Raw genomic sequence first — 19413 nt, 5'->3', positions numbered from 1 at the left:
TCCTCCGGCCCCGCCTCTCGCGGCCGCTTTTCCCGCCTCCGCCGGGGCAGATCCGCGGTCCGGGTGACAGTTGAGGATGGCCGGAGCCGAGGAGCCAGCTGGGCGACAGTCGGAGTTGGAGCCCGTGGTATCGTTGGTCGATGTACTTGAGGAGGACGAGGAGCTGGAGAATGAGGCTTGCGCCGTCCTGGGCGGCAGTGACTCGGAGAAGTGCTCCTACTCGCAGGTGGGCGCGCGGCCCGGGCCTCGCCTCCCCCAGGCTCCCCTGAACCTCCCTTTCCCCACCTGTCTTTCCCTCTCACTTCCCGCCGGCCGCGGCCCGCACCCCATGGTGGTCCGGCGCAGCTGTTAGTCGTAGGCTTCCCCATCCCAGGCCCAGGTGCCCTTTTACCCTTAGTCTCCTGAGCCCCCTTCCTAACCTGTGGCCAGCAGGACGCCCCTCCTTTCTGGATTTTCTTCTGTCCGGCCCCCGACGTTTCTCCGGTTTTGGCCCCGGAGCAGCTGCTTTTTCCTTCCTTCCTCGTCTCTTCTCGGTGCCCCGGCCGCTTTTCACCAAACCAACTCCGTGACCTCTCACATCCTGAGCATCTTTGTCCCTACTTTTCCCATCCTCGGTGTGTTTGCTGGGTATTAAACGGGAGAGTCAAAGCAGAGTTAAAGGAGAGAGCTCTGGGTTTGAAAATCTCTCCGCGTAGGCTGGACTCCTGGACAGCTGGTTCCTCTGCAATTTAGTTTGACAAGTGCTAGCTGGTTTTTTGGCGAGAGGAAGCAAGACCACGTCTGTCTGCAGTCGGCCCCCCAGGGGGATAGACTGGAACCCGAACAGCTGGTGGCACTGGCAAAGGAAAGGAGGGGAGGAGAGGTGGCATTCGGAAGATGGTGGGAACAGGGACTGGAGGGCGTGTGACGTAGTGTTTGGTGACTCATCCTATGTTTCTAGGTTCAAAAATGGAGAATGGTGGGTAGAAGAAAACTAAAGAGAGATGATACTTGATAGGAAGAAGAAGGTTACCTTCCAGGCCGGTGGAGTGGAACATTGCAGGATGTGGAGAGAGACGTGGGGTCTTTATATGGTGTGGCCTGAGATCACAATACCAGTCGTCATCAATGACCAGTTTACACTGCAAAGTGGTTAGATTTTTTTTTTTTTAATACACCTGGCATCAGAGGTATTTAATGTTGGCTGATATTTTAAAACCTTTGGTCGCCACTGAAACAACTTTTTCTCTGCTTGCCTTAAAAAAAAAAAAAAGCCTGTATGTAAGTTATTTTTGAAAGGTAGTTAGATTTTTAAAACTGACTTCCTTAAAAAATTTTTTTGTATTGTTGTAAAATATGTGGAAAAGTGCAGAAACCATGTATAAGTCTTAGGAAAGCAAAACCGAAAACACATGCAGGTACATACCACCCAGATCAAGAAATAGAACATTACCAGCATCACAGAAGCTTTCCTGGGTCTCCCTTCTTCCCAGAAGATGGCAGCCATTATCAGGATTTGCTTTTCTTTCAACTTTTTATTTTGAAATGTTTAAAGTCTACAGTTAAAGTGAAAAAATAATATTATGAACACCTGTGTACCTTCACATATATTCACTTTTTAGCATTTTACCACATTTGTTTTATCTTTTACTTCTTCTCTGTAATATACTTTGCTTTTTTTTTCCTGAACCAATTGAAAATAAATTTCAGACCATGACACTTCAACTCTAAATATGTCAGCATACATCTAAAAATCAAAGGGATTCATTTAATGCATTGGTTTTCTCTTTGGTGGAATCACAAGCATTTTCCAGAATTAAAGTATGATTATTCCTTACGTAAGCATACACACATTCTCCTGTATTTTCATGTGTTAAAATAGTTAAGCAGACCGTCTTATTCACAGCTGACTGAAAATGTTAACTTCTATCACTTTGAGAAAAAGTTATATGAAACGTGTATGAAACCTGCAGCAGAGTTTTGGTATTCTATTGTATATGCTTTTTTATTAGTCTCTGGTTTTTACAGGAAGATCTTGACCACAGATAATCTGATTTCAGTTATTTCTCAGATCATAGTATGGGCATTAGGTCACTCTGCCAATGTTTCATCAGTTTTCTGACTTTTTTCATTTGGGGGCTGTCTTTTAGGGTTCAGTAAAGAGACAAGCACTGTATGCCTGCAGTACCTGCACTCCAGAGGGAGAAGAACCAGCAGGAATTTGCCTGGCTTGCAGTTATGAATGTCATGGAAGTCATAAACTATTTGAGCTATACACAAAAAGGTAAAATGGTCAGAGGATAAATGGTCAAAGGTAAAATGATGCCGGATGCTTTTCAAATGTTCCAGTTGCACTTTTTTTCTTAATCATGTTTTTGCATTCAAAGTAGTTGTGCCCTGGTAAACTTTAATGCAACTGTTTTATATAATATAATCAGAAAGAACAGTTTTTCAAGGGGACCTTTTAAAATATAATTATGGGGCAAACTCAAACTACCCCTGCTGTTCTGCCACTGTTTTGTGTGTGTGTGTGAGATACAGATATTTGTCTTTATGCATGTTAATTTCTTGGAGAAGGAAATGGCAATCCACTCCAGTATTCTTACCTGGAGAATTCCATGGACAGGGGAGCCTGGTGGGCTACGGTCCGTGGGATCGCACAGAGTCAGTCAAGACTGGGCACACAGCACACACATGTTAATTTATAGAATTATTAAATCTTTTATTGTAATGTGCTTGGGAAAATTGCGGATTGGATACATGAACAACAACCAAGTCTAGTTTTTAGATCCTAGAAGCCAGTTGCAAGGGAAGAGGCTATGATATGAATGTAAAGAGTAGTCTTTAGATTTAGAAGAAAAATTAAAATTGGCTCTTCCTCCTTTTTTTTCAGAAATTTTCGTTGTGATTGTGGAAACAGCAAGTTTAAAAATTTGGAATGCAAATTATTTCCTGTAAGTAAGCACAATAAACGATAAATGCATGAAAAATAGCTAAGATTGGTATCTGTCCTACGGGATAAAAACCAAGAATTTTCTTTTTTTTTTTTTTTTCTTTTTTTTTTTTTAAGAATTTTCAAAAAGGAAGTTCTGTGCTTCTTCTTTGCAAATGAGCAAATCAGTGTTAGATTGTACCCCATTTTTTACTTGTGAAAACTAAGTAACCTGTTCAGAGCCTACCTTAGATTGTAATTAATATGAAAGGTTTTGGGGGTAGTGTTCTAAAGTCATTCAGGTTTAGTTGTGTTGATTGTGCTCATGCTCTGAGGCTTTTTAAAGAAAAGGGTATGACTTTTAAAACTGAATAAATAAAACTGGGCAATAATGAGCATGGGTTATGTGCATTCAGAAGTTTTTCACTGCTTTTTGGATAATAAAGACTATCTTCTACAATAACTTCCAGTGAAATAACAAAAATGAAACAGAAAATAAGGGACTTTACAGTATTCAATCATGATTGCTAAAGTTGTCATGCTCTTTCCCTCCTTCAAAGATTATTTTTAGACAACTTCTTTGCCTACTTTTTACCTCCTAGTAATTTGGGGCTTTGACTATCACAGCGGGCATTAAGAAGTATTTTGAAATTCTAGACCAGTGTCAGCTTCCATAGGTTGATAGTCATTCTCCCCCAATTGGTACAAAGAAGGTATAGAAAATAAATTTTATTTTTTCCTTGTATTTCCTTGTATCCTGGAGAAAGTATTACTTTATAGGATGAATTTTTTCCCTTGTACTTTGAAGACTAGCTTCCAGGGGAGGGAGGGGGTACAGATATTTAGTGCACAAATTTATTGAACGCATAAATTCCATGATGCATGAAATTATAAAGTTAGGCCATATTTTATATTGAAATTGATATCTTTCAGGACAAAGCAAAGATAAATTCTGGCAATAAGTACAATGACAACTTTTTTGGATTGTACTGCGTTTGCAAGAGACCTTACCCTGATCCTGAAGATGAGGTAAGAGATTTGGAAGTCAGCACCAGGACTGTGTCATCTCCAGCCTTCACTCCCCAGCCTCTTGTCACATTTGGCCCTTTATCTGTTCAGCAGGGATTGGGGATTGTGAAAGTATTCTAGATTTACCCCTTTTTATGACTCTGACCTGAAGCTACAAGTACTACAGAGCCCAACTATTTTTCTCTTTCTTACATCATGAGAAATATTGGACAGGACTTTGTTGAGGCCAGAACTTTTTTTCCTTCCTCCCTCTCTTTGCCTGCCTGTTTGCTCCTTTTCTCTGAATACTTTCCAGAAAATGACCTTCAACTTCTTGCGTTCCCAGGAAAAGAAAATAGGGCGCACTAATTGGATTCTCTTAAAAACTTCAATTAGAGGTGTATGCAAAATTTTAAAAGAATTTTTATTCTTCCTCATTCCTGTACCTTCTTACCTCCCAGACATAACCACTGTTAACACTTTTGGTGTATATATTTTTAGACCTTTTCCTGTGCACATATAAGTGAGTGAATGTGTGCTTTAATTTCTAGTTTCCTTTTCTTTTGACAAAGGCGAAATTCTGTAATTCACTGTGCAACTTGCTACAATTCACATTACCTCCCTGGGCCTGGGTTTATTTGTGAAATGAAAATATTATTACTTATTCATAAAGTTTTGTGGTAATCAGATAGTATGTAACTGATATAAAAGTTTTCATAATTACTCACAAAGTGCTTATCTCAATGTAACCCTTTTGTAACCCCAGTTCATGAAGAAAGAACTTCTTTGACCCCTTGAACTGCTGTTTCTCCCTGTCTCCTTGACTTTTTGCATGTGGATAGTGGCCTTATAGAATTGGTAGAAAATTATTTAATATCTGATTCTAATGTGTGCCAGATTTACTTTGATATTCCAGAGTTCATTGTCAGTCAGTTGATTTGCTCAATCATGTCCAACTCTTTGCAACCCCATGGACTGCAGCACACCAGGCTTCCTTGGAGAAAGGAATGGCAGTATTCTTGCCTTGAGAACTCCATGAATTTACTGTAATCATTAACAAACAAATTGTCTTTCTATGTTAGATTCCAGATGAGATGATCCAGTGTATAGTCTGTGAAGACTGGTTCCATGGAAGGGTAAGGAGAGCTTTGACCTTTTAAACCCATTGTCTTTACAAAAAGAAAAGATATTGTCTTTTTTTAATTTATTTTTTATTTTTTTGTATTTAAAAAAAAATTTTTTTAATACTTATTTATTTGGCTGAGTCTGATCTTGGTTGTGGCATATGGAATCTAGTTTCCTAACCAGGGACTGAACTGAGGCCCTCGACATTGGAAACACAGAATCTTAGCCACTGGGTCACCAGGGAAGTCCCAAAAAGATCTTGTCTTTTGGAATTCAGTTATATTTCACATTATCACTACTCTTCTAAAAAATACTATAGAGATATGATCAATGGACTGTTGGAATATTTTATAAAACAACAAACTTTTCGGAGAACTTGGTGATGACAAGGAAAATAACTTGGTTTTCTGTGTCCCAGCATCTTGGTGCCATTCCCCCTGAGAGCGGGGATTTCCAGGAGATGGTGTGCCAGGCGTGCATGAAGCGCTGTCCTTTCCTGTGGGCGTACGCTGCCCAGCTGGCAGGTAAGAGTCTGTGGAGTTGGCATGCCTCCAGCCTGGGTCATATGTTCAGTACAAATCAGCACAATTTGTTCAGTATCTAAGTTTCAGCTACTATGTTTCTCACTGTGTACTTTTACTTTATTTTACGTGGTTTGTTTTCGAGCTTTTTATTTTGTATGGGGGAATGGCTAACAAACAATGCTGTGAGAGTTTCAGGTGAACTACAGAGGGACTCAGCCATAAGTACACATGTATCCATTCTCCCCCAAACTTTCCTCCCATCCAGGCTGCCACACAACATTGAGCAGAGTTCCATGTTGCTAACATGGAACTATTTTTAAGGGACTCTGACGTATAGAAAAAAGTATAAGATCTGTTCCTTCTCCACAAGGTGCTTATAGATAGATTGGGAGACTGCCAAGAATCAATATGGATGAGACCAGATTGGAGAAAATGGAGAAAGCAGTTTTTAAGGGGATTTTGAAAGATAACAGAGCCGAAACAAGTTGTTCTTAAATGTAAGACATGCTATTGGTCGAGGAAGGGGTGGCGACAGTTTGTCATCTGATGCCTTTACTGTACTCAGAAATTGACCGCAAACCACTAATTAGTAATGAATGTTCTTAAGGTATGAAATACTTTAGTTTACTCTTAATGCTATATGTGTTTATTTTTTAAATGGTAGTAATTCACAGTAGCTGTTGTTCCGGCCTCTTAATTTCTTGCCCTTCTCACTTTTAGGGAACACTTCACCATTCAAACCTCAAGCAGCATCCTACGTTTTTGTTTTGTCTCAAAGCTCTTGTACTCGGTGTGTCCTCTTTCTGTTCATATGCTTTTTTGTCTGTGTTTTAAAATTTTATTTATTTTTAATTAAAGGATAATTGCTTTATAATTACTATGTTGGTTTCTACCATACATCAGCATAAATCAGCCTGTTCATATCCTTTTCAATTACATCTCACTTTCTGCTGGACCTGAATCTTTTTCTCATTCACTGGATTTTCTTAACCCTTCCCCTCTGCCCTGTCTTCACTTCCTTCCCTGTCAGCAGATGGCCTCATTTCCTAATAAACTGAAAAGCCATCCTGCAGTGTGAGTTCCCTTGTCATTTCTCTGCTCTCTGTCATTTCTGTCTCTGCAAGCATCCTTTCTAATTTCCTCCTCGCGTAAAGAAAAACTGTTGTTTTTGCAAAACTACCCTTCTCCTGTGTTTGCAGCTGAATCTCTTCCTATGGCCTCTTGCTTCTTGTGGTGTCCCTGGGTCTTTAACATCTATAGTATTTTCCGTTCTCATTTACATATAAAATGCTTAAGTAGTGATTGATATTTTTTTTTTAGCTCTTTTTTCCAGATGTTTTTTTTTTCTGTTCTTGGTTCACATTTTATTTTTTACTAGAGTGTAATTACTTGACAATGTTGTGTTCATTTCTGCTGCACAGTGAAGTGAATCAGCTATGAGTGCCTCTACAGTGTCTATTGCACATGCATGCGTACTCAGTTGCTCAGTCATGCCCAACTCTTTGTGACCCCACAGACTGTAGCCTGCCAGGCTTTGTTCATGGGATTTTCCAGGCAAGGATATTGAAGTGGGTTGCCATTTCCTCCTCCAGGGGATCTTCCTGACCCAGGGATTGAACCTGCATCTCGTGCACTGGCAGACAGATTCTTTACCAATGAGCTGCACCCTCTTGAACCCACCCTTCCCACCAGTGATTGGTATTTTTAAATTTTCTGTTATATGACACCTTAGAATAGGCAGGCATAATCTAAAAAAGTGTCATTTCCTTTCTCATTATTCCAGAGATTCAGGTTAACTCTCTCCTTTTCCAGATTCTGAAGTATTTTTTAATCAAACTAAGTGATTTCATTGTCTCACTGTGTGTGGATGTGTGTGTGTGTGTGTGTGTTTTCATTGAACCTACAGTAACCAAAGTAACTACTGAAGATGATGGGTTGGTGCTGAATGTTGATGGAGTAGGTGATCAAGAAGTTATCACAACTGAAAATGGGGCTCATCAAGACAATGCCCTCGGAGAGGATGTTCCAGAACACGGAAAGGCTATCGTGAAGGAAGTTAAAGCAGAGCAGACAGACGAACCATGTACCAGCTCTAGTTCTGAATCTGATCTCCAGGTAACAAAATGAAATCTGAGCTGTAAAAGAAATAAAATTTAAGCAAAATTAATTCTGTAAGCTATGTAGCTTTAGATTTCAGTTGTACCTTTTGCCTAAAAAAATCCTTTTACAAAAAATCTAAACTTTGAAAATGATGATAGTTTAAAATACACACTTCAAAACTTAATTTCAGAAAGCATTTCAGAATCAACATTTCAACACAGAATCACAGTCTGGCTGCAAACTTCAGGAGCTTAAAGCTAAGCAGTTTATAAAGAAAGACAGTGCCACCTATTGGCCCCTGAACTGGCGTAGCAAGTTGTGTACCTGCAAAGACTGTATGGTAAGTACCTGATCATGTTCAACATTAAGTGTTTTGTGGACAGATGCCTAAAATAAGAACACCTGGGAAGTTTATTTATGAAATTGGTATTAGAGTAAAGGGAATGTAAGTTTTTTTTTATGTTAAACAAATTTGTGAATTAGTGTTTGCAGTCTGAATGTTTATGGAAGCAATTAAGAATGATGCAATACTTCTTATTTACTTATTTTCATTTCAGTGGAAAATAGCTTTTCTATATCATAGAATTACTTGGAAACACAAATTTGTTGAAAGTTACAGTAAGTTGGTTGTTTTCTTTTTAATTTTTTATTAGTTGGAGGCTAATTACTTTACAATATTGTAGTGGTTTTTGTCATACATTGACATGAATCAGTCATGGATATACATGTATTCCCCAACCCGATCCCCCCTCCTACCTCCTTCTCCACCCGATCCCTCTGGGTCTTCCCAGTGCACCAGGCCCGAGCACTTGTCTCATGCATCCAACCTGGGCTGGTGATCTCTTTCACCCTAGATAATATACATGTTTCGATGCTGTTCTCTTGAAACATCCCACCCTCGCCTTCTCCCACAGAGTCCAAAAGTCTGTTCTATACATCTGTGTCTCTTTTTCTGTTTTGCATATAGGGTTATCGTTACCATCTTTCTAAATTCCATATATATGTGTTAGTATACTGTAATGGTCTTTATCTTTCTGGCTTACTTCACTCTGTATAATGGGCTCCAGTTTCATCCATCTCATTAGAACTGATTCAAATGAATTCTTTTTAATGGCTGAGAAACACAAATTTGTTGAAAGTTACAGTAAGTTGGTTTTTAAATAAAAATCTCTTATATCATGCAGCATCTACTGGAAGTTGGGAGATTCCTAAGAGAAATTTGGACAGAAAGAATAAATGCTTCAAGCAACTCTGCCGAAAGGCTGGGATTTTTCTGGATATTAGGAAAATTAAACAGATTTTTGGTGATTCTCATGAGGTTGACTTTCTGAGAATGATATACAGTTCTAATGGGGAAACTGGTTTTATTTTTTAAAGAAAATGTATGGCGATCTAGATGTCCTGTTCCTGACAGATGAATATGACACAGTTCTGGCTTATGAAAACAAAGGCAAGGTTGACCAGGCGACTGACAGGAGAGACCCTCTAATGGACACCCTGAACAGCATGAACAGAGTCCAGCAAGTAGAGCTTATTTGTGGTAAATACTGTTTGTGAAAATTTACAAAGTTCATGAAGTTTCCTTCACTACTAAAAAAAAACTATATAGAAGGAGGACAACTAAAAATGGTTTAAATTTGGAATTGTATAGTAAGCCTCACTTAACACTTGCTTGATTGTAACAGTGCTGAGTATTTAGCTACTATTTCCATTGAGTCAGGGTTAAATGCTAAAATAATTGCACGCTTGAGAAACCATAACATGCTATTTTGATTAAGGGTAGATGTATAAGTACAGAATAAGAGGAAATCAATTTCTTTTTCCATCCATTGAAACAGTTTTCATTGAACATTACATGCCATCTTTTTGACCGTTCTTGAGATGCTTCAGTGGTTACAGGAAACCACTAGAGGGGAAAATATTTTCAAACCCTTAATTGCAGGTTTTTACATTTTTTCTCTCAGCATGCCCAACTTATTTTAGTGATTTCTGTCCTAGACAGTTTCTACTCTGATGCCACCACTTTTGTAACCCTTTTTTGACAGTGGTTATTTCTGTCTTGCATATGTAACTATTTGATTAATTTCCTTTTGCATTTATTGGACTGAAAGCTTTTTGGGGATAGAGGCTATAACTTGAGGGATATAGCCCTCAAGTTCCCATGTATATAATACAAATTGCCAAGTGAGTGAGTTTTAAAACTTAATGTTTGACAAGTCCAAGATACTTTAGCACTAGAATTATAGACAGATGGGAAATCTTTTAAAAAATTCTCAGCTGCAGTGACAGATTTTATTTTCTTGGGGTCCAAAATCACTGCAGACAGTGTTTGCAGCCACAGAATTAAAAGACACTTGCTCCTTGGCAGAAAAGCTATGACAAACCTAGACAGCATATTTCAAAGTAGAGACTTTGCTGACAAAGGTCCATATAGTCAAAGCTATGGTTTTTCCAGTAGTCATGTATGGATGTGAGAGTTAGACCATAATGCAGGCTGAGTGCCAACGAATTGATGCTTTCGAATCATGGTGCTGGAGAAGACTCTTGAGAGTCCCTTGGACTGCAAGGATATCAAACTAGTCAATCCTAAAGAAAAAATCAACCCTGAATATTCATTGGGAGGACTGATAACTGAAGCTGAAACTCCAGTACTTTGGCCAGCTGATGTGAAGAGCCAACTCACTGGAAAAGACCCTGATGCTGAGAAAGACTGAGGGCAAGAGCAGAGGGGGGCAACAGAGGATGAGATGGTTGGATGGCATCACTGACTCAAAGGACATGAGTTTGAGCAAGCTCCAGGAGATAGTGAAGGACAGGGAAGCCTGCCATGCTGTAGTTCATGGGGTTGCAAAGGGTTGGATAAGACACAGCGACTAAACAACAGTCTTTTTGGGAATGGGAGTATCTGTTCCTTGAGGGTTTATTTAATGAAAAAGGGTTCCCAGATGTCCAAGTGAGGGAATTTGGGAGAAATTGAGAATAAATTTCTATGCAGATATCACTTGAAGAAAAATATAGATTAAACTATTAACATACTCAAATAATGGTCAGGAAATCTTTTGTTCCTAAAGGCAAATGGATTGTCTGAAGTTTATGTCTTTTTCTTTGTTGTTTTGATTTAGAATACAATGACTTGAAGACTGAACTTAAAGACTATCTCAAGAGATTTGCTGATGAAGGCACAGTAAGTAGAGTTAATTTTAATCATAGCCCTGTATGTTTTGAATAAAGTTTCCTTTTTTTTGAAGTGCAGTTGCTTTACAGTTTTACGTTAGTTTCAAGTGTACAGCATAATAATTCAATATTTTTATAGATTATACTCCTTTTAAAATCATTATAAAATATTAGCTATATTCCCGTGTGCTTACTATACCCTTGTAGCTTATTTTATGCATTGGACTTTATGCCTCTTAACCTCCTCCCCTGATGTGCCCGTCTCCCATCCCTCTCCCGACTGGTAATCACTAGTTTGATCTGTCTGTGATTGTGTTTCTCTTTTGTTATATTGATTTCTTTGTTGTATTTTTTAGATTCCACACATAAGTGATAACATATAGTATTTGTCTTTCTCTATCTGACTTATTTCACTAAACATAATAATACCCTCTAGATCCATCTGTGTTGTTGCAAATGGGAGAATTTCATTCTTTTTCAAAGCTAACATTCCATGGTGTGTGTGTGTGTGTGTATACATACATAAAACACTTTCTTTAACCATTCATCTCTTGATGGACACTTAGGTTGCTTCCATATCTTGGTTCTTATAAATAATGCTGCTCTCAACATTGGGGTGCATGCATCTTTTTGAATTAGTGTTTTTGTTTTCTTTGGATATATACCTGTGTGCTGTGCTGTGCTGAGTTGCTTCAGTTGTGTCCAACTCTTTGAGACCCTATGGACTGTAGCCGGCCAGGCTACTCTGTCCCTGGGGAGTCTCAGGTAAGAATACTGGAGTGGGTTGCCATGCCCCGCTCCAGGACATCTTCCCAACTCAGGTATCAAACCCAGGTCTTCCGCATTGCAGGCAGATTCTTGACTGTCTAAGCCACCAGGGAAGCCTGGATATATACCTAGAAGTAATTAGCTGGATCATATGGTGGTTCTGTTTCTTTTTTTTTGAGGGCCTTCCATACTATTTTCCATAGTTCATTTTCTCTGATGAAAAAGATGACTGAGCGTGTAGTACAGATAGAGGGAAGGGAAATGAATAGTAGTGAACCACCACCAGACTAGCCACATTAGGAGTCCTGCCCAAACCTCCACATGAGGGGTGGAACCATCACCCAGGATCTTGAGAGAGCAGTTGTAGCTTATGAGGGGCCATTGGATTGGCCATACTGGTTCTCCCAGTCCTGATCTTCCAGCAGGATTTCTTGGAGGAGGAAGCAAAAATGACCAGTCAGGAAAAAAATTTAAGCCAGACCTCTTTTCTGTGATTCGGGGTTCTATAGTTTAGAATAAAAGAATTTGATAATTGAGGGCTAAATCATTTGTCTTGCTGGGTAGGAGAGTAACAACTTTTAAGAGCGACACTAACACTATAATGCGTAATTTTTTTAAAAAATTCATTTATTTATTGATTTGGCTCTGTCAGTCTGAGTTGTGATATACGGGGTCTTTAGTTGAAGCAGGGCAACTTTTGTCTAGTTTCAGCACGTGGATCTAGTTCCTTGACCAGGGATCAAACCCACATCCCCTGCATTGGAAGGCAAATTCTTAACCACTGGACCACCAGGGAAGTCACTACAATGTCTAATCTTTTAAAATAGTTCTCCAGATGAATTTTCAAATACTTTCTAGTTCTTTACTACTCATATGTGTTTATGATGGCATTTTTTTCTAGAATACTTTTCTATCTTCCAAAGGGAGATATAAAATAAAACAACTTTTCTCTTCATGGCCTACAGTTGTCCTCCTGGACAGTAAATGTTCTGCTCTGCTACCGCCAGACAGACTAACGAAGTCAGACCTGGATCTGACAGACACTTAGGACATGCCCTGAGACTTGCTTTCTTGGGAGAAGTCTCTGCAGGCTGAGCACTTTCTTATAAATGTGGGAAGGTCTTGTGGCTGCCTGGATAGTTGGCACTGCTGCCTTGCGGCAGAATGAATTGTGAAGTCTGAGGGTAAAGAGTCTTCTGAAATGGTTTGCTCATTTTTAGAGAATGTTCCTCACTGTCACTGTGGATGTCCTTTTGTTTCCCAGCAGCTCTTAACCGCCAGTTATTCTCATTTCTGTTGCAGAGGCTGGCCTCAGCCTTCTCTCACTGGAGCTCCAAGTGTCCCCGAGTGTAACTGTTTTAAGGTCCGCACTGTTAGTGGCTGTTCCAGGTCTTTCAGCTGTGTGTCAGAGTGTGCACTTGTGCCTCTGCTTCTGTGCAGTTTGTGGTTGCTGTGCTCATTATTGGTTTTGTTTCACACACAGTTAAAATTACAAGAAAAAAGTAGGTGTGGTGCCCTTTGCTTTTCACATTTGAAACAGCTTTATCCAGAGTATTCACATGTGTCTTCAACATATGGGTCTTTGTTATCACTGGAGCCATTCTTAATGAGTCTGAGGTAATTTTTAAATCAGATGTGATGATTTGAAAGACAGAAAAAATATTTTTTATTGTTTGTTTTCAACATTACTAACTAGATCTTTACAAACACCGTAAGTTGTCATAAAGCTTGTCTGCTTTGGTTGTGTTTGTCCATAATAATATGGTCTATTTTTTGTTTGTTTCCTTTTTTTTTCTTTTTCTTTTTTATAATAAGGTCTAGATGTTGTCAAATAATGGCCTGCCCTTTATTTAATGTTTGTGTCTGACTTAAAAAAAACACTTAGAAATGCAGATTTTCTGAGACAAACCAATAAAATGATTTATTATTGGACCCAAGTATTATTAGGACTTCTCCAATGGCTCAGCAGTAAAGAACTGGCCTGCCAATACAGGAGATGTAGGTTCGATCCCTGGGTCAGGAAGATCCTCTGGAGAAGGAAATGGCAACCCACTCCAGTATTCTTGTCTGGAGAATCCCATGGACAGAGGAGCCTGGTGGGCTACAGTCCATGGGGTCGCAGAAGAGTTTGGACAGAACTTAGTGACTTAATAAACATTTACTCTTTAATGTTTCTACTCTTTATGTTGGCTGTGACCGTTTGGGGATGTCTGGAAACTAAAAATGGCACATTGGGTGGTTTGTGGGCTCTTAAGTCCCCTCCTCCTATATCTTTGCCAGAGAAATCGTTTCCTTGCATCACCTTTCAGTATTTAATGTCTGTGGCCCAAGCCAGGGACAGAGCCTTCACATCCGAACTCCCTAGTAGCCTACCCAGCAGCATTTGTAAATGGACATTCCCAAGCCCAGTCGCTTAGAGCTCTGAGCTACGGTGACCTCAGTGTGTGTTAGCCGCCTGCATCCTGAGTCTGTGAGGGGTTCTCATTCCCACTGGTTGACCTCCAGCTTATTCTCAGTGCCTGCGAGGCTGGTGTCAGCTACCAGTCTGGTAGAATACTGACGAAATGTGAAGTTCTTTCAAGAATTAGTCAGTATCTTACCCCAGTGAGGTCTTCAAGTTGGCTTTGCCACTTGGGGATGTTCGCACTCACTCTTGGGGAGAGGAGAGGGAGGTTTTCACTTCACACACAAGCATTTGTCTTCTGTCTTCCTTCTCTTTCTCCTTCTTCCTCCCTGCATTCTAGTGCTTTCTTTTTCTCTTTCTCTCTCCATACCCCACCTTTATTTCCTCATAATAATAAGAATGTGCTATAAAATTAAAAATCATGTTGGTAACAGCGTGCTGCCTTTGTAATTAAACATCTCATCAGGACTTCCCTGGTGGTCCAGTGGTTAAGACTCCTGTCTGAAAGCAGGAGACTTGATTCTATCTCCTGGTCGATCTCTGGTCAGTCAGGGAACTGGGATCCTGATAAATAAATAAATAATAAATAATAAAACCCACATTAATAAACCTGTCAATTGTGGCACAAACTCCCTCTTCGAGTAAGCAGGAACTCCTTCTGGGTCATCCCGGTTTACTTTTTTAATCCATATTCCCCCTTATTTTCTTATTTTTAATGTTCTATTTCTCTGATATCATGAACACTTTTGATACATGAACAGTGTGATGCTCTAATCCTTTTTCCAGTAAAATACAAGATAAATTTCTCAGTGGATAACATGGATATTCCATTGACTGAGAGTACTGCTTCCATAGTTTTGCCAATTATTTGTCTGTTTATATAGCAAATATCTTTAATTTTGGACTCCTGAAAGAGGGAAGAGTTTTGGGGTTTCTTCTTTTTTTTCCAGTGTAAAGGAGAGAGCTGCCGCTGCTGCTAAGTCACTTCAGTCGTGTCCAACTCTGTGTAACCCCATAGATGGCAGCCCACCAGGCTCCCCTGTCCCTGGGATTCTGGCAAGAACACTGGGGTGGGTTGCCATTTCCTTCTCCAAAAAGGAGAGCACAAGTGTCAAAAAAGCCACATTTGTTTGCTGGGGTGCTTGTGCAGAACTGAGGGACATTCCTAGGACAGCCGTGTCTTGAGGGAGCACGGTGGCTTCAGGAGACCTCGGGGCCCTCAGCGTTCATGCTGGTTCTGTCACTTCTCTTTTCAGGTGACAGTATTCATAGAGAACCTACTCTGTGCCAGGCAGGGCTTTTACAGGCATTATGTCTCGTCTGTTCTTCAAATGGCCCTATTAAATGGGTAGTACTTTCATCTCTCCCTTTAAAAAAAAAATGTATTTGGCTGCACTGGATCTCAGTTGCATTATGCAGGATCTTTCTTTGCTGTGCACGGGCTCTGGCTGTGGCGCTCGGGCCTAGTTGCTGGACAGCATGTGGAGTCAGTTCCTCGGCCAGGGATTGAACCCACATCCCCTGCACTGCAAAACATATCCCTAGCCTAGCAGACCACACGGGAGTCCCCCTTTCCTCTCATTTCAATGAGGAACCCAAGGGTGGCGGTGGAACCCCCACGGCACGTGTGTGCCGTGTGCCTGCCATGCGACTCTGACCCCGCAGTCTCTGAGCCTGCATGAGCTCGTCTGTGCAGCGGAGACAGGATGACTGGGCACTAAAACAACCCTCATCACCGATGTTGTTGGACTTGACTGTGACTATTACAGCTCTTCTGTAATGTGGCTGCCTTTCCTAATCTTTGCTTTCCATCCATAGGTGGTTAAGAGAGAGGACATCCAGCAGTTCTTTGAAGAATTTCAGTCAAAAAAGAGAAGAAGAGTGGACGGGATGCAGTATTATTGCAGCTAGAGAGGAGTGCAGCGCCTTCTATCCAGGCCGAGAAAGACCCACTTCCTGTTCCAGGAATAAAAGAGGCCGCCTCCTCCTCCAGCCTTGAGCTTCCTTCACTCTCCTAATGACAGTAGCCACAATGTTTATGCTGATTTCACAACCAGCATTCTTCTTTCTGACTCAGCTAAATGCAACTCATTCCACAGACTTGAGCCCCCCCACCCCCAGCCTAGCCAGGGTTATTTGTTCAGAAGTTTCAAGAAGTTTGATTTGTTTTTAAAAAAGTAAACTTGTCTTTTTTTACGCCCCCCCCCCCCCCCAGTGATTTGTTCTTTTAACTCCCAGGTGTGTCTGCTCTGCCACAGCCTCTGTCTTCTAGGACCTGCTTTGAGGAGTGTCGCAGAAGCCCTGCTGTCAGCTCCACAGGTCCCCGCACCCCTCTGATCCTGGTGCCTTGGGTCAAAGCTTCCTCAAGCCTGGTCTGCTTCTGTCCCGTGTCCCTGTTTTCTGAGGTTTGGTCATGGCCCAGAAGGAATCTCAGAGCGCGCTTCATCTAGGCTGAACCTCCGGAGTTAGCCAGGACTGCAGCTTTTTGGTCTAGACGTGTGTCATAGGCAAGGAGGTTGGCTGATGGCAGGACTGAGGAAGACTACCTTTGTTACAGATTTTACTAATATAAAGTGAAAATGTCATTCACAAATCTACTGACACTAGAATATTAGAAATTCAGTACTGTAGTGCTCACAGGGCTTCCTGGAGAAAATCTGCCATTACATCAAGACTAGTCCCTCTCTGCTGCCTAGAAAATAGACCGGGTACTACCCTGTGAAATCTTGGTGGTTTACAAAGTCCTCCGAGTTTCTTAATATTATCAGGGATATTCATAAGCATATATTAAGAATAGACCTATTTTGATATTGTTCTGTTAAGAAAATGTTATTAGAAGCCCAGTAAATTATTTCCCCCTTAAATCTGTGCTGAAGAAAAAAACATACTGGCTTAGCTTGTAAGGAGCAGGGGCAGTGAGTGCCCTGTTTTGGGAGAGGCAAACTGTGGAAGAGATCCCAAACAAGGCCCCAGGCCGCGCAGATGGTGAGCTTTAAGTAAAGCATAGTCCCTAATGTCAGTCCGCAGCTGAGTCCCTAATGACTGTGAGATCTTTCGAAGAACCTCACGGGACGTTGTATAAAAGCCCATATTTGAGGGGATGTCCTTTCAGTTGGTTTGAAGTGTCTTTAAAGCCCCTCAGTCTGTGTGGAAAACACCTTTCAATAAACAAGAACCCTCAGTTGCTCTCTCCCTCTGGAGGAGCATGGCCTTTCCTGATGGTAGATGACACACTTTGAGGTGTGTGACTATAAGCATTTGAGGCTTTGGAGCCACAAGTGTATATTAATATTTTTTGTGTGTCCAGCAGTCACATGTACCCACCGATCCCTGAGTACAGTGAACTCGGCCTGCAGAAGGCAAAGGCCTTCAAGAAATAGTACAGTTCATGTTTTTCTGCCTCAGACCTAATTACAGATCCCCAGGAAGAGTGATGTGTGGAACGGGAAGATCTCGCGGCCACAGGAGAGGCGTGTGTGCTCTGAGCTGGCCTTGTGGAAGGCTGAAGTGGCCAGGGCCAGAGCTCCAGGCATCTCCGAGAGGGCCGCCACCCCCAGCTTGGGAGCTCTCTGTTCCGAGCCTGAGGATTTTTGAACCCTTCTCTGCAAGGTGATACTGGTTGTATACCATTACGGCCTGAAAGGCTCTATCTTCTCAGGCATATGATTTAAGCACCAGAAAGTTCCTTCCTTCCTTATGACAGGTCAGGACCAAGTCTCAGCATCACTGTGCAGCACGACAAAAACCCCCAGTGCTGAAGGGCTTGTTTTAGGAAAGGTACTGTTCCTCTCACGTTAACCAGAAGACCTCTTTTTTTTTTTCTTAAAACCTGTTGTTCACAACTAGTTTTCTTATTGACTGTATTGGACCGTCTCTTCTTGTAGAGACTGATTTTGGCCAACATGTGGCAGTTGATATTAATGCATGTTTTATGCAAAACAAGAATACGATATTAGTTACTTTTAAGGAATTCTGGCATTGTATGTGCATTTTTGTAGAATTGTTACGGGACTTATAATTACATACTTAACTCTAATCAGGTTTCTGTAAAAATTTAAATAAATCAATTAAAAATAGTGGCTCTTCAGATGGTTTCTCATCACCTTTAAATGTGTATGGCCTCCGTTTGCAGAAACAGGAACCATGTGAGTCCACTGTGGCAGCTCCATCTGCCCTGGGGCCCGCTCCTGCAGGGCGGCTGGCTCCTGTCCCCCCAGCACGATGTGACCTGATCCCAGGACACACACACACCCCAGACCTCAGGTCTGGCCAGCAGGGCTTCTTCACACGTGGGTGCACACGCATGTATACACACCCGGCTTTACAATACCTCTGAGGAACGCACATACTCTCACCCCACTTTACAACACCTCCGAGGAGAGAGGGTCCATAATTTCCTAGGTGAACAGAGAACAAAGGGGTGAGGGTTGTGATGAATCACAATGCGCTCAGGTCTTGCTCTATACAGGGGAGACAGCCAGGAGCCCACAGGCCCAGGAAGAGATGCGGCCCACCTCCATGGTAGCCATTATTTCAAAAGTAAATGTGAGGACAAACCAAGAAGCTAGTGAAGAGGCCCATCTGTGGCCTTCCCCCAGCTCTTGCTTCCTGGGAAATGATTCAGTTGCAGTCATCGCCTGTGGTAAGTGCTGGTGAATAAACTGTTCTCCATAGCCCTGGAGCTGCTCTCACCGGTGAACACTCAGGATTAAAGAACCATCCATGCCAGGAAAACAGCGCACCTCCCAGCTCCCTGAAAGGACCCTAGTGCAGCAGAAGAAAATTGAAACAGCAATCCAAGTGATAACTGGACCTTGGCAGGGACCTAGTTCAGCTCCCACAGAAGGTGAGTGTGTGCTGAGAACGTGGGAAGCACAGGAAACATGGAGATCAACCCAGCAGAGCCCCCAGGAGCCAATGAGGCTGCCTCTCCGCCCTTCCACCTTGAAGCAGCTATCAGACGCAAGCCTTGGCCTAAGGGGGCATCCGGGCTACAGCCAGACGGGTGCCTCACTGGTGCCCTGGGCCACTGGGCACTAGGCGAGCGCTCCATACTTAGGGTCCCAGGACCCCTCGGACGAAGGGACCTGAGAAGCCCCCCAGCCTCACCTCTCGGGACAGGGTCCCATCTTGCAGGTGATCCTCACAGGGTCCCGTGCTGGTCTCAGCCCGTTGGCCTCCATGCCTCCATGCTCCTGGAGCAGTGCCAGGTGACGAGGGCACTCGGCCCTTCTTCTCTCTTGGCTGCCGGCATAACTCCTGTGAGCACCAGGGGGCCAGACTCAGGAGCAAGCCAACACCCTGGAAGGCAGAGAGGAGACAAAATCCAGGCCTTTGTTGTGGTTCAGGCACTCGGCCACTGGGGTAGTCTGGTCTGAAGCTTGCGGTCTGCAACTCCT

At 41.9% G+C, this 19413-nt stretch overlaps 1 protein-coding gene across 1 annotated transcript; it reads left to right on the top strand.

Moving 5' to 3' along the window:
* Nucleotides 1-8: 8 nt before the first annotated feature.
* Nucleotides 9-18090, top strand: UBR7 (ubiquitin protein ligase E3 component n-recognin 7). The gene is made up of 11 exons (XM_020875945.2): nt 9-226; nt 2130-2263; nt 2873-2933; nt 3845-3940; nt 5002-5055; nt 5463-5568; nt 7475-7683; nt 7859-8008; nt 9046-9208; nt 10791-10852; nt 15833-18090. The coding sequence occupies exons 1-11, from the start codon at nt 77-79 to the stop codon at nt 15923-15925; spliced, it is 1278 nt and encodes a 425-aa protein (XP_020731604.2). The 5' UTR covers nt 9-76; the 3' UTR covers nt 15926-18090.
* Nucleotides 18091-19413: the final 1323 nt, after the last annotated feature.

The sequence above is a fragment of the Odocoileus virginianus genome, chromosome 16, assembly GCF_023699985.2.
Source record: "Odocoileus virginianus isolate 20LAN1187 ecotype Illinois chromosome 16, Ovbor_1.2, whole genome shotgun sequence".
NCBI lineage: Eukaryota > Metazoa > Chordata > Mammalia > Artiodactyla > Cervidae > Odocoileus > Odocoileus virginianus.
The sequence above is the reverse complement of the archived record's forward strand: the minus strand, read 5'-3'. Positions and strand labels throughout refer to the sequence as shown.